The sequence below is a fragment of the Phoenix dactylifera genome, chromosome 6 (genome assembly GCF_051530095.1).
Source record: "Phoenix dactylifera cultivar Ajwa chromosome 6, Ajwa_hap1_PhDact_Kaust_v1.1, whole genome shotgun sequence".
NCBI lineage: Eukaryota > Viridiplantae > Streptophyta > Magnoliopsida > Arecales > Arecaceae > Phoenix > Phoenix dactylifera.
Window position 1 is genome coordinate 38,496,725 of NC_143195.1, and position 13,328 is coordinate 38,510,052.

A 13,328-nucleotide genomic window follows, 5' to 3' on the forward strand; every position below is an offset into this window, starting at 1 on the left:
AGGATCCATGCTTGCTTTGGATATTAAACATGGCGAACGGCTAGATAGAATTTGATGCCGTTTCTCCCTTCATCATATCCAACCCGAGGATCTCTTCGATCTCTCCATCGCTACCTACTGTGCTGACCGAGACCTTGGAGAATGGGGACCACCATGTTCGCCCGGTAGGTGGATGTCGGAGAGAGGGGCTACATCCCACCACGGATTATGCAATAAAATACCACACCTTACAAGCCGTGAATTAAGACGGAAAGCACGAGCTAACGGGATTGGAAATTAATCTACATCGATGGTGATGAATTTTTGTGCAAAAGCTTCACGGTGCTGTAACCGGCATTCACCAGGCACTTCAACCATGTTTTTGTTCCTCGTCTATTCGAGCACTGCATCAAAAAAATCTCAGGATGCGTTTGGTTTGCCCAAAAAAACAAAATTGGAATGGTCATATTTTTCAGCATATTTGGTTCGTAATCGAAATTGAAATTGGATACTAGGGGAGAGTCAGCATCGCAGAACTTCTTTAGAACTTTTTCTAATTAAGTGGCTGGAATGGAAGTAAGTCACTTGTTCCTAATTCTCCAACCCAATTTTTCCTCAATTAAACATGCTCGTAAATTATTAGATCATAGCTGTATCAACTGACCTCGAGCCATCCATATCACAGGATTAAGCAGTCCCATTGACCGAGCAGCCTTACATCGCAGAATCAAAACCTTTAATGGTAAGTTGACCGTGCAATAACGTGTGGGCTGACGTGAATATCAATGGGAAATCAGCTCAAAATTCACGAGGGGCCATGATGTCAAAGCCCTTCCTCCTGGACACGCACATACGGATCGTGCAAGAAAGGACAAGCCTTCGAATTTGTCCGCCGCTTTGCAAATCAATGCGAAACGCGAGGGATAAGGGGTTGGGCGTGGATAAAGCGTGTCCGGCACCGGCCAATCAGGAGCCTAACAAGAGCCGAGACCCGATCCCTCGCACAGGATTGCCCGGCACCACGCGCCCCGGACCCCAACAACCCCAAGGCTTCTCCCTAGGAGGGCCCACGCGCGCGACCCAAACCTCCGCCGCCGCCTCCTCATCTGACCATTCCAACACAGCCGGCCATTACCCCGTCAACGTGCCGCTCCCAAGTCCAAACAGACCACCGATAGCAGCGAGTTTTGGAGAGATAAAGCCAGGGAGAGACGGAGAGAGGAGAGGCGGCGATCGGAACGACGCGGCGCCTCTTCCTCCTCCCTCGCTCGCTCGGATTCCCTCTCTCTAATCCCGCAAAGGACACAAACAAGGAAAAAAGGGGGGGAAAAAGAAAAAAAGAGCAACCCCAAGAAAAAAAAGGAAGATTTTTCAGGGCTAGGGTAAGGGTTTTGATCCGATGGCGGCCGTGAGCGGTTGCGCGGCCCCCTTCGCAGGGCCAAAGGCGGCGTCTTTCCTTCCCCGGAAGAGCCCGAATGCTCCGTCTTCTGCGGCTTACTCTGGTTTCCGGATCGGCCCGAGAGCTCCGGTCTATGTCGGGAGTCGGAGGGGGGCGCTTCGGAGGAGCCCCCGGTGCGAGGCCGGGGCGGATCTGGTGGAAGAGAGGACGGCGTCGCGGGCGTCAAGCGTCTCGGTTCTCGAGCAATTCAAGATCTCCGCGGACCGTAAGTCCTTCCTCCTTGCCCGTTTCTGCTTCTGCTGCAGCTTTAGACGCATGTTCGAAAAGTAGACATTTTTCTCAATGAAAAATGGATGTTCTGCGGATTCTTTTTCTTTCCCTTTCCCTCCTCCTCCTCATCTCCCCTCAGAAAGATGGAGACCTCTGAGAATGGGGATACCAGTGTTTGCAATCAATTAGCATTCGATCATATTTTCTTTGACAGTTTTGTTGTTGCTCGGAATTTCTGCTCTGCTGGCTATGGTAGGATTGATTCATATATTACACAAACCGAGATTCTGTTATTTGCTCTAGGTATCACGGCAAAATATGGAATTAACTCTAGGCACCTTTCCTTTTTTTATTTTTCGGTAGGCATTGGGTATATCCATGCGTAGATCATGTTTTCTTTGTCAGATTCATGTATGAAATATGAGCATGTGTTGTAATGTTCATTGCGGTCGATTTGAATTTATGGACATTGCCTTATTTTTGACTCTCTTTTGTTGAATTAGAAGGTTTGGCTTTGAAAATTATAATGGCATATGAGGCGAAGATTTTGACATTGTAGTTGCCTTGTTTGATGCCTCTGGTGTCTTCCTCACAAAATGAGGTGGGTATCAGACATCTTAATTCCTGTAGCAGTGACCCGGTAGCATATAAATTGGTTCCATCCTAGCATCAGAAAGTGTATGACTTTTTGTGTTTTCTAGCATTTATATTTGCATTCTGATCACGTTGTATGCAAATGTTGCACCTACATGTGATCTCCATTATCTTCAATGAAAAACTTGCATTAATTTCTGGAGATGCAATGCCATGCCAATAGGCGGGATCTTTATATTTTAATATTACAAGATATGGGAATGGTTGAAATATCTTACTCAAATATTTCTATGTTTACATGACTTTGGAGGCATTGGCTAGGTTTCTATTAAATTTGCATTGGTGCAAAATCTCTTCTTAAGGTCAATTCTTTTCCTCGATAAGATGTTGGTCATTTTAAGATGAGTAGTAATTACAGTTCTACTAAATGGAGCATCTGCAGTAGGGTAGAGGAGCCAGTCCTTTCATTTCTCATTTGATCATTCACTCAGAGCATGGAAGGTACCCCTTGCATCTCTGTGATATGAGATAGCTTTTTTGGTGCTCAGCAAGGATCTTAGAGATATTGATCAGTTTTAATCATTGTCTTATATGGATCAGGGGTTCCCCCTTTCTATCTTGTCAGCTTGTTAACCTTATTAAGTTCAATTCAACTTTTTATGGCCTCGATATAGATGTATGCATTAGCTACTAGTGCTGTCTCCAATCCCATGCGAAGATGAGTTTGTCTTGATGTGCATATCTCTGGGTGTTCGAAACGATTGGCATTTTAGAAAAGCTTAGCATGCTACAATGATCTTCTTCTGGAGTTTCTGTTCTTTGAAGTCATTCATCAGAGTCAGCATTAATTAGCATATTCTTTCACTTGTCTGACGCATGTTTGATATCTGTATTCTATGCAAATTAACGATGCTAGTATCCTATTCCTGTGCAACTTGTGGATTATTGATTAAAGCTGATTTTTATGATGGTTATGCAACACTTCTTCTGACAATCTTGTGCTTTACTCCTCCTAGGATATATGAAGGAGAGGAGCAGCATAGCTGTTATAGGTCTTAGTGTTCATACGGCTCCAGTAGAAATGCGTGAAAAGCTTGCAGTTCCAGAGGCTCAATGGCCTCGTGCTATTGAAGAGCTCTGCAGTTTGAATCATATAGAAGAAGCTGCTGTCCTCAGTACCTGCAACAGAATGGAAATATATGTGGTGGCTTTGTCTTGGCATCGAGGAATCAGAGAAGTGACAGAGTGGATGGCTAAGGTAATCAATATTTAAGTTTGTGGTGTCCTTCTTATGCACTAGCAATTTTATTTCCACTATTGCTTTTTGACCGTAGAAAATGGGAATGTGGTCAAGGTTTTTCTATTTCATCTATTACATTACGTCCTTCTTTATTCTGTTTTACACAGACTAGTGGAGTTCCTGTTTCAGAGCTCCGACAGCATCTGTTTATGCTTCGTGACAGTGATGCTACTCGGCATTTGTTTGAAGTATCGGCAGGGCTTGACTCTCTTGTCCTGGGAGAAGGACAGATCCTTGCACAAGTTAAACAAGTTGTTAGAGTTGGGCAAGGCAGCAGAGGATTGGGGAAGAACATTGACAGGATGTTCAAGGATGCAATCACTGCTGGAAAGCGGGTTCGCAGTGAGACGAACATATCATCTGGTGCAGTTTCTGTTAGCTCAGCTGCAGTTGAATTAGCGCTGATGAAGCTTCCAAAGTCCCACCTGCCATCTGCCAGAATGCTGGTGATTGGAGCTGGCAAGATGGGGAAACTTGTGATCAAACATCTTGCTGCAAAAGGATGCAAAAGAATCATGGTTGTAAACCGGTCGGTGGAAAAGGTAGATGCTATACGCGAGGAAATGAAAGGTGTTGAAATAATCTACAAACCTTTCACTGACATGCTATCTTCAGCTGCTGAAGCTGATGTGGTGTTCACGAGCACAGCATCTGAGGCACCATTATTTCTGAAAGAACATGTGGAAGCTCTTCCTCCTGTGAGCAATGCTATTGGGGGTGTAAGGTTTTTCATTGACATTTCTGTTCCTAGGAACATAGGGTCCTGTGTTTCAGATCTTGAATGTGCACGAGTGTACAATGTTGATGACCTCAAGGAAGTTGTGGAAGCCAATAAGGAAGATCGACTAAGGAAAGCAATGGAAGCTAAAGCAATCATCACTCAAGAATTGAAGCGGTTTGAGGCATGGAGGGACTCTCTGGAGACTGTCCCTACTATCAAGAAATTAAGGTCCTATGCTGATAGAATTAAGGCTTCAGAGCTTGAGAAATGTTTACAAAAGATTGGTGATGATGTGCTGACAAAGAAAATGAGAAAGGCTATAGAAGAGCTTAGCAGCGGCATAGTCAACAAGCTTCTTCATGGCCCATTGCAGCACTTGAGATGTGATGGCAGTGACAGTAGAACACTTGATGAGACCCTTGAAAATATGCATGCACTCAATCGGATGTTCAGTCTAGACACCGAGAAAGCAATCTTGGAGCAAAAGATTAAAGCCAAGGTGGAGAAAACTCAGAGTTAAGCTTATAGAAGTATTTAATAATCTACAGCTACATTGTCAGGTCTTTCATACGTATGTATTCATCTTCACTCTTTTGGTCTGCTTGTCTGCACATTCTAGTTCCCTGATCCTCCATTTTTCAATAGGAGAACCTCCTCAGCCTCTCATTGACTTCAGCAACTATATCGAGAAATGGTGACCCCCATATGGTATTTTCTTACAGAGAGATGGTTAAAGGCTTCCTCAGCTCTCTATAGGTTTCATTTGCAGCTGGTGCTATATGATGGTCTTCAAAATTTATAGGAACTGGTCGGTGACAGATGAATTTAATCTGCTAATGGGACGTGTCTCAAGGTCCACAGCCATATGTTGATGCATCAATTTTTGTATTCAATCTATTTAGCATTTCCTTCTGAAAATATTTTCTGATTCATGCTTCATGATGTGGGGTTGGATTTATGCAATGATTTATCCAATGTTGTTATGATTCAGACAGAAATTTGGCATGGTTTAAACATTTTTTTTTGGTGAATGCATGGTTTAAACCTTCAAAGAAAAGATCAAATTTCCTGCGACTCACACATACTCTGGGGCCATTGGTGCAGTAGGTTGGGCTGCATCTTATGTTGCCAACCACACAGGAGTTACCTTGTAGGATCTGGACACATCTCTTCCTCGGAAATCTTGTATTCTAATTTCTCTGAACATATTTAAACTTGTCATGTATAGTGTATCGTCCTACCAAAAAAAAAAAAAGAGAAGGAAGAAATCTAATTAGAACTAATTTCTAAGAAAGAAATCTAATTTGATCTATTGTGGGATCTGAAAAGCTGGGAAACGTAGCCTCTTAGTAGGTTTTACATCCTCATTATAGACATTAACCCAAGATTTCGGATGCCCTTGCTGTCGCACATTTTATTGCAATGCCCATCTTCCAGCTGGGAATGTCATCCCAGCTGCAATACTGTGGGGTGCCCTGAAGTGCTGCTCCGGCACTCTCTTTCCTTTATTTCTGTCCTTTACAAGGATTTTACGAAGCCAGAGACTGAATTTGAAATTCAAGGATTACTGGACCAGGGGATCAGAAAAATAAGTTTCACGTAAGATCATATATAATTTATCACAAGTTACAGCAACAACATTAACCACTTCACTAGGCTTGTAAAAAAACTATCGTCACACCCATCCTTTCATGTGTTTTTTTTTTTTGTTTTCGTCCATCATGATTCGCATCTCTCCTCCTGCTTCAGAAGCTGGGGCCAGCAGCAAGGATCTCCTCAGTCAGCTTGCTGTCCTTTCCAATCTTGTAGTTCGCAAACACCTCAAAGTTCTTCTTGAAGAGACCAGCCAGCTTCAGCAGAGTCCCCTTATAGGCTGCCTTGTCCTCCCACTGTCCACCAAACGAAAACCATATCAAGGCTAAGTAGTATGATCATGTTACGAAGGGCGGTTCATGCAGGAACGGTATTCGGCATGCGGTGGGTAAGTAGGGATTGGATTATGAAGGATGAATGGAATGCACGCAAAAGGAGTCGAGAAACGAGGCGGCCAACTTACAATGTTGACCGGGTCCAGGATGTCGGATGGCACGCCTGGGACTTCAGCCGGTATCTCCAGCCCGAAGACCTCCGTCTTTTTGTAAGTGGCGGTCAGGAGGCGGCCAGAGTGAATGGCATCGATGATCTTCCGCGTGTAAGCCAGCTTAATGCGATTCCCAACACCATATCTGCCAACAGCAGGGAAAGAGGCATGCAGGACGGACGCTGTCAAATGGAAACATAAAACGCAGGATCCGATCCAGCATTTCAAGGATGGATGGATTCTCATTAATTACCTTCCACCAGACCAGCCGGTGTTGACGAGCCAAGCGGTGGCACCATACTTGTGCATCTTCTCGGCAAGCATGGCCGCGTACCTGGTGGGGTGGAGCATTATGAATGCCGCCCCAAAGCAAGCAGAGAAAGTCGCCTGTGGCTCCTTGATGCCATCTTCCGTGCCGGCCACCTAATTTTTTTAGTGCAATATAAGTAAAAAAAAAAGATTCCAAGTTCATGGTGATTACAAGGTTTGGGGGGGGTTGGAGGATGAAATCGCGTACCAGTGCGGTGTAGCCGCTGATGAAATGGTACATGGTCTGAGCAAGGCTCAACTTGCTCACAGGTGGGAGCACGCCGAAGGCATCACACGCCAAGAGGATCACATTTCTGGGGTGCGGCCCAACGCACGGGATCTTCGCATTGGGGATGTATTCAATTGGATAAGCAGCGCGAGTGTTTTCTGCCAAAATATAGAACATATTGCCAGCAGCAACGTCATCGCACGGCCTCACCTCGCTCGACTCATGAGATAATAAGGGCGGAAAAAAAAAGGAAAAAAAGAGAAGAAAATATTTACCGGTAACAGAATTATCCGAATAGTCGACTTCCCGGGTGTGCTCATCAAATACCACATTCTCCACCACTGCGCACAGCAGGAGACCGTCAGTCATGTACCGGAAGCATTCTATCTTACGGAGATTTAAGGAGGAGGAGGAGGTGATAGATATCACAACATGCCGTTTAATTACCGGTTCCGAACTTGATGGCATTCCAGATGTCCGGCTCCTTCTCCATGGATAGATCGATGCACTTGGCATAACAGCCACCCTCGATGTTGGAAACACCCTCGTCGCTCCAACAGTGCTCGTCATCACCGATGAGCAGCCGACTATGATCCGTGGATAGAGTCGTCTTCCCAGTGCCTGCGGGCAAACGACAAGTCATGCATGGGCGCCTATTGATTGCAGCAGCAAGCCGTGGAGATGCACCATCATCAATCAGTCATAATAACATATATATATATATATATATATATATATATATATATATACAAGAAAAGAGGCATCGGGCATGCAGAGTGCGGGTGCGGGTGGGCAGAGGTGACGGCACCGGCACCAGATTCCAGCGAGTCCGAACTTACCTGATAATCCAAAGAAGAGGGCAACGTCACCATCTTTGCCCACATTGCAGCCAGAATGCAAGGAGAGGATTCGTCTCTTGGGCATGAGGTAGTGCATCACACTGAACAGCCCCTTCTTCATCTCCCCGGCATACTGCGTGCCGAGGATGACCATTTCCCTCCGAGCAAGATTTAGATCTATGCTAGTGGAGGATGTCATGTAATGCGTGTAACGATTACATGGAAACTGTCCGGCATTGTATATCGTGAAGTCCGGAGTACCGAAATCCTCCAGTTCTTCAGGCGTGGCCCGGATGCACCTGCCACCCATCCAGTTATCGTATGCACAACAACTATACGTACACTGCTATTTACCCAATTCTCAAGCTTCCCCGGAGTCCCACACCTACGTCTCATCTACTACCATCACTGCTACTAACTAACTAATAACAACAACGGGCAGCGTTCAAGAGGATTACTTATCTGGATAGATACCCGTAGCAGCCCCGCGATAGCTAGGCTACTGCCAAAAAAGGAACTGCATCCTACTATTCTGTTCAAGTGTTGGTACTTACATGTTATGCATGAATAGGGAATGGTAGGCCCTTGCCGAGACGATCCGGACTTTGATCCGATTCTCAGGGTCCCAGTTCAGGAATTGATCGTTGACAAACACCTGTAAATTCAATGAATGATGCATGATCATTTTAACTTCGAAAAAAATTCCCAGAAAGTTCTTATTCTGCATGCAATGGAATTTCCTCGCCAATCCCCAAAAGTACTCAATAACAGCCAACTTTCTCGTTTCATATCCGACTACAACCTGTCTACCTAACCCCCTCATGTAATTTCGGCAAAACAATTTTAAAATTGAATACATAAAAAAGAGTAATGTTTAAACTGAAATTGTTACAAAAGCAGATTGGCAAGTACCTTGTCGAGAGAATTCAGGTAATCAACAGCCCTCTCCCTGTTCACCAGGAACGTGTGTTCATCCATCTCAATGTTGGGAGAGCCCCTAGATGCCCAAGAAAAAGAAAAGGAATCGATCAAGGACGAAATACGCGCCGGCAAATGTTTCCACAAAGAATATGCGGCTGATACTTACTTTCCCCACCAGAGCTCCTCTGCAGTGGTCTCATCCTTGACGACACGTTTGTCCCTTGGAGAACGACCCGTTTTTGCACCAGACAAGGTGGCCAAGGCTCCCGTCGACGTTATAAATGATCCCTTCTCATACTTAATGGCTTGTTCATACAGCTCTGTTTTCAGATACAAATTAATTGTTAGACATGCGCAAACAAAAAGAAAACGATGCCTACTTTGATGTCGCGGTCATTATCTGAGAAAGGTCATAAGTAAATATGGACGATTCAAGAAGACAGGCGACCATTTATAGGGGTGAAGCAGCCCAGGTCAGATGCTAATTGCGCATCCTCATGTCTACCATCCTGCAGAAACAGATGAGGGGGAACATGGAGAAGGACGCAGTGACGAGAACAGTCTTAGTGGTCAATCATGGCATAGTCACAATTTTGGTGCCTGGGAGCAATATATATAGCTAGAGGATGCGATCCAGAATCTGGAGGGCAATAGGGAGAGCTTGTCAAAAAGTTTTGTGAAAAGGGGCAACTGAAACATGAAAAGAACAAATAAATGTGAAGGGTTTAAGATAATCGATATAAAATTGATTCATCTAAAAACGAGAACGAAAGAGACAAGAACGATTTATAGGCAATAGCAAAATATCTACCATCACTAGCAGCACAGCATATAGAACCATTAAATTGGCAGTCGTAATTGTTCGCGACCAATTAGCAAACGACTCATCAAACCAGCTATATATATATATATATATATATATATATATATATATATATATATCTTGATTACTCTTCTTCAAAATGAAAAAATAAAATAAATCATTAGTCGTTCAAGAGTTCTTCTGTAGTTTGGTGCAATATATCGTTCCTGTGAACCACGGGCATGGAATTCTCAAGTCATGGCAAGATATCGGTAACCTTAGGGTGGGTGGATCAACATCAACAAAAAAGTCAACTCGTTCCTCCTTCACAAGTAGCGGGAGGTCAACTTCAATCAGGAATGCCCCGCACTATTTTATCAAACAAATGCAAGGTCAATCCCTCCAAGGAACTGACCGACAAGAAAATGGTGGACAGAGTCCCGTGCTCGTGACAAGCGGTTGGCACAGCTGACATGAAAATTAAGTTGAGTGGGGAAAACAGGAAAGAAAAGAGAGATAATAAAAGGATGCGAGTGGAGAGAGGGAATAGGAAGAATCAATTACCGGCGGGGGAGAGGTTGTAGAGGACGTGGGTGAACTTGAGGGCGCTGTCACTGACGCTGATGGCAGGGGTGAAGAATTGGGGGTGCTCCGCCCCGACCCTCGGTGTCTCTGACTTCCTCGCCGGGTCGCCCTTCACCACCTTCGGCCCTGTCTCCCGAGTCAGCGATGCCAGCGACGCACTGCCATGAATCATCCACACCAGCACGTTAAAGCCAAACAAGATTTTCTTTAAAAAACAAAAACAGAAGAAATTTATGCTTGGCAACTATTTTTTTTAAAAAAAAGATAGAGAATATGATTACTTATCCCATCAAGTAGTGAACGAAATAACCTAAAGTAAGCTTTCCACGATTGATATTTTTCATTTCTTCTTTGTTGATGTGAATTTGCAAGCAAACAAACGATCTTAGTGGACGTAAGCAGTTCCGTTAGCATGTATCAATGGAATCTTCATGATCTAAGCTTACTTGTTCGAACATCAACAAACACTCTAGTAATGGATGCAAACGAAATAGTTCTTTTTTTTATGATGCAGATTGACGAAGGACGACCTTCCCCAATTTACTGAAAAAGAATAAAGAATATGAAGTTTATAGAAGTACGACGTAATACTTCTATTATCAACATAGAAAGAAAGTTTCAGCTGTTGAACTAAAATCAGCTAGAAAAACCATTACAACATTTTGTAGATATTTGTGGATATAAAATCATGAAGTTCAACTCTCTCTTTTTCCCCCTAGGAACACGAACCCAAACAATAGAGGAAATAAAAAAAAATCAATTAACCCTTAGCGCTGTTTTGGTCGACGGCTACAACTCATAGGCGCCGCGGAGCTCCAGCTCACGCTTGGCTCGGGTTGGAGTAAAGCAAAGAGAGAAGAGAGGACAAGTCAATTAGCCGAGGAAACTCGTCCGCGTGTACTCTGGCATCTAAAGTGGAAGTGGCCAATCTAGGTGGGCCAACTCTTGTTTTGAGAGAAAACTCTCGAGAAATTATTAGTTGAGCCACGTCCATCCGTAAATCTAATCTAACTAATATTCTTTTTTTATTTTTTAAAATATTACAATAAAGTGCGTGCAAGACACATGCCTTAGTTTTTCAACTGATGGTACTTTTTTAAAAATAATTTCTTAAAAAAAATAAAGCTGGTAAAAGGCTTTTATGATCTTTAAAAAAATAAAAACAAAATATTAAAAAGGAGTGGATCAGGAAGATGGCATCCACAACCGGACATGATAGAGGGATGCCCGTCAACTACCGCACCCCCCGGTCTCTAGCGTCCCGTGCACATGTCCACGAGTTAAAATGGTTTTACTTTTTCTTTCGGGTAAATCACGAGTTAAAGTTGTTTTCTTTATTAGCACAGCATTTCGCGTGAGTCCTACAACATATCCAGGCCCTACCAGAATCTACCAGATCTCGGGCAGAGTCTCCTCCTTAACACTATTTTGATTTTTATTTTTTTTATTGTAAAAATACAATAATAAAATTACGATAAAAAATATATTTAATATTATTATTTGTTGCAAAACTTATTCTTGTTAATTTTTTTAAAAAACAAATTATATATATATTTATCATCTCCAACATCACCGAGCCATATTCTATTTTATTGCCTCCACCATTCTCATCGTAGCTATTGTCCATAACTACTACACATCCATCTTGCCATCATTATCGCCATCTCTACCTACTTACAACCATCGCCATCATCATATGTTATATATTAAATTAATTAAATTTTATTTTTTTGAAAAATAAAAATTAAAAAAAAGTGATGCCAAATAAAACTTTAATCTTCTTGCCACAAAACATCACATGGTATCGTATACTCCCATCCATTTCTGTATTTTTTTTCACTCCTCCTGTTTTTTTTTGGATGTTATTTATTTAATTACTTTGTAAAAAATAACAATAATAATAATGATAATAGACATCTCACACATATTTCAGTAAAGTAGTAGTAAGATACAGAGATATATAATGTAGAGAGAGATTGGGAGACCTCCCTCCCTTACCTGATGGATTGGAGCTGGAGCTTCTGGCGTTCGTCCTCCGAAAGGGTGGCGAAGGCGGCGGCGCCTTGGCCGTCCTTCTCCTTAATGGGGGTGGTGGGGGCGGACTTCTTCTTCTGGAGGGAGTGGAGCTCGTCGATGGTCTGGGCCTTCACCGGCGGCACGCTGTCGTCGTGGCAGATCCCGTTCCCCGGCTTCGTCTTGCCGCTGCCATGGGTCTGGATCCGAGGCAGCCCGTTGCGCGCCACCACGTTGCCGTCCTTGGCGAAGCTGAAATCCCCGTTCTCCGCCATTGCCCTGCCATCATGTTTTCTTTAAGAATAAAATCTTCTGGCCCTCAAATGAACCACATGATGATAATAATAAAAAAAAAGGTTGCTCTGTTTCGTTATCTGAAAACAGAGGGCTAGGGAGAACTCTTCAATCTACGTGTTAGATCTCCTATTTATAGATCAGAGTGGAGAAGGTTCTCTTTCTTATCCACTCGAAGGGGGGGGGGGGGGGGGGGGGGAACCGAACGGCGGCCAAATACTCGTAATAATCGAAATTCCTTCCAAAGTGACGTGGAACAAGTCGATCAAAATTAAAATTTAAAAAGGCAAATAAAAATTATGATCCGAAAGAAATGTCCTCTTCATGTCTATCGGAGTTCACATACTGATAATTTTAAAAAATAGAAAACACTGTTCGAGCTTGAATCCCGACCACCGACCCTGTTAAAATCTGAGTTTACATGGTAATAATTTAAAAAATATCCCCTTTTGTCCATGTTTTAATGATTATTTAAGAAATTCTAGGGAGGAACAGAACCCCCGACCCAGTTAAAATGGGCGAGACAGATCTACTCCGCATCCGATCTAGTCTCTAGAGCTCCCCTTCTCTCTCCTCTTTTGCGGGTTTCTTCATCCAGAAGATGGTAATAAGAGGAGAAGAGAGGGAGGAGCGACACAAAAACACGGAGAGAAGAGGAAGCGGCCGCACCTTGAGAGGAGAAAAGTGTTGAGGGCCGGGGAAGTGAGGAACAAGAGGGAGAAGGAAAGAAGAGGGTGAAGAAGGAATCCCTAGGAGGAGGAGGAGGAGGAGGAGGATAAAACGAAGGGAACGACCATACAGAAAGTGGTGGGAGCGGTATAGCTCCAAATCTAACAAACAGAGAAGAAAGGAAGAGGGATGGGAGAGAGAGGAGAACCCAGGGGTCCCCTTTTAAAGGCCCCCGCACCCAACCCAAACCCTTACCCCTGGTTAACAACCGAGCCCAACCCAACCTGCCATCCCGCATTAAATAAGGGGGCAGGGGGGGGGTGG

General features: G+C 43.7%; 2 protein-coding genes across 3 annotated transcripts; one reads left to right on the forward strand and one right to left on the reverse strand.

Moving 5' to 3' along the window:
- The first annotated feature begins 833 nt into the window (after nt 1-833).
- LOC103703982 (glutamyl-tRNA reductase 2-like) lies at nt 834-5,261 on the forward strand. Of its 2 annotated transcripts, XR_603535.6 has the most exons (4): nt 991-1,643; nt 3,259-3,500; nt 3,650-4,834; nt 4,909-5,261. XR_603535.6 is itself a non-coding variant. In XM_008787082.6 (3 exons), the coding sequence occupies exons 1-3, from the start codon at nt 1,379-1,381 to the stop codon at nt 4,781-4,783; spliced, it is 1,641 nt and encodes a 546-aa protein (XP_008785304.2). In that variant the 5' UTR covers nt 834-1,378; the 3' UTR covers nt 4,784-5,261. The 2 variants fall into 2 exon arrangements, 1 of the variants encoding a protein (XP_008785304.2); XM_008787082.6 differs by having other exon boundaries at nt 834-1,643; nt 3,650-5,261.
- Nucleotides 5,262-5,843: 582 nt separating this feature from the next.
- Nucleotides 5,844-13,285, reverse strand: LOC103703981 (phosphoenolpyruvate carboxykinase (ATP) 1). Its single transcript, XM_008787080.6, has 13 exons — nt 13,005-13,285; nt 12,027-12,320; nt 10,008-10,186; nt 8,808-8,961; nt 8,633-8,717; nt 8,275-8,375; nt 7,721-8,019; nt 7,329-7,502; nt 7,157-7,222; nt 6,861-7,039; nt 6,597-6,766; nt 6,320-6,488; nt 5,844-6,152 (listed from the first exon to the last, which is right to left on the reverse strand). The coding sequence occupies exons 2-13, from the start codon at nt 12,314-12,316 to the stop codon at nt 6,009-6,011; spliced, it is 2,010 nt and encodes a 669-aa protein (XP_008785302.4). The 5' UTR covers nt 12,317-12,320; nt 13,005-13,285; the 3' UTR covers nt 5,844-6,008.
- Between the last annotated feature and the right edge of the window lie 43 nt (nt 13,286-13,328).

Coding starts and splice junctions, on each gene's coding strand:
- LOC103703982 (XM_008787082.6), top strand. CDS start 1,379: ATGGCGGCCGTGAGCGGTTGCGCGGCCCCCTTCGCAGGGCCAAAGGCG. Junction 1,644..3,258: donor ATTCAAGATCTCCGCGGACC/GTAAGTCCTTCC, acceptor TACTCCTCCTAG/GATATATGAAGGAGAGGAGC. Junction 3,501..3,649: donor TGACAGAGTGGATGGCTAAG/GTAATCAATATT, acceptor TGTTTTACACAG/ACTAGTGGAGTTCCTGTTTC.
- LOC103703981 (XM_008787080.6), bottom strand. CDS start 12,316: ATGGCGGAGAACGGGGATTTCAGCTTCGCCAAGGACGGCAACGTGGTG. Junction 8,020..8,274: donor TCCCTATTCATGCATAACAT/GTAAGTACCAAC, acceptor GATGGGTGGCAG/GTGCATCCGGGCCACGCCTG. Junction 7,223..7,328: donor TGCCATCAAGTTCGGAACCG/GTAATTAAACGG, acceptor TGCTGTGCGCAG/TGGTGGAGAATGTGGTATTT.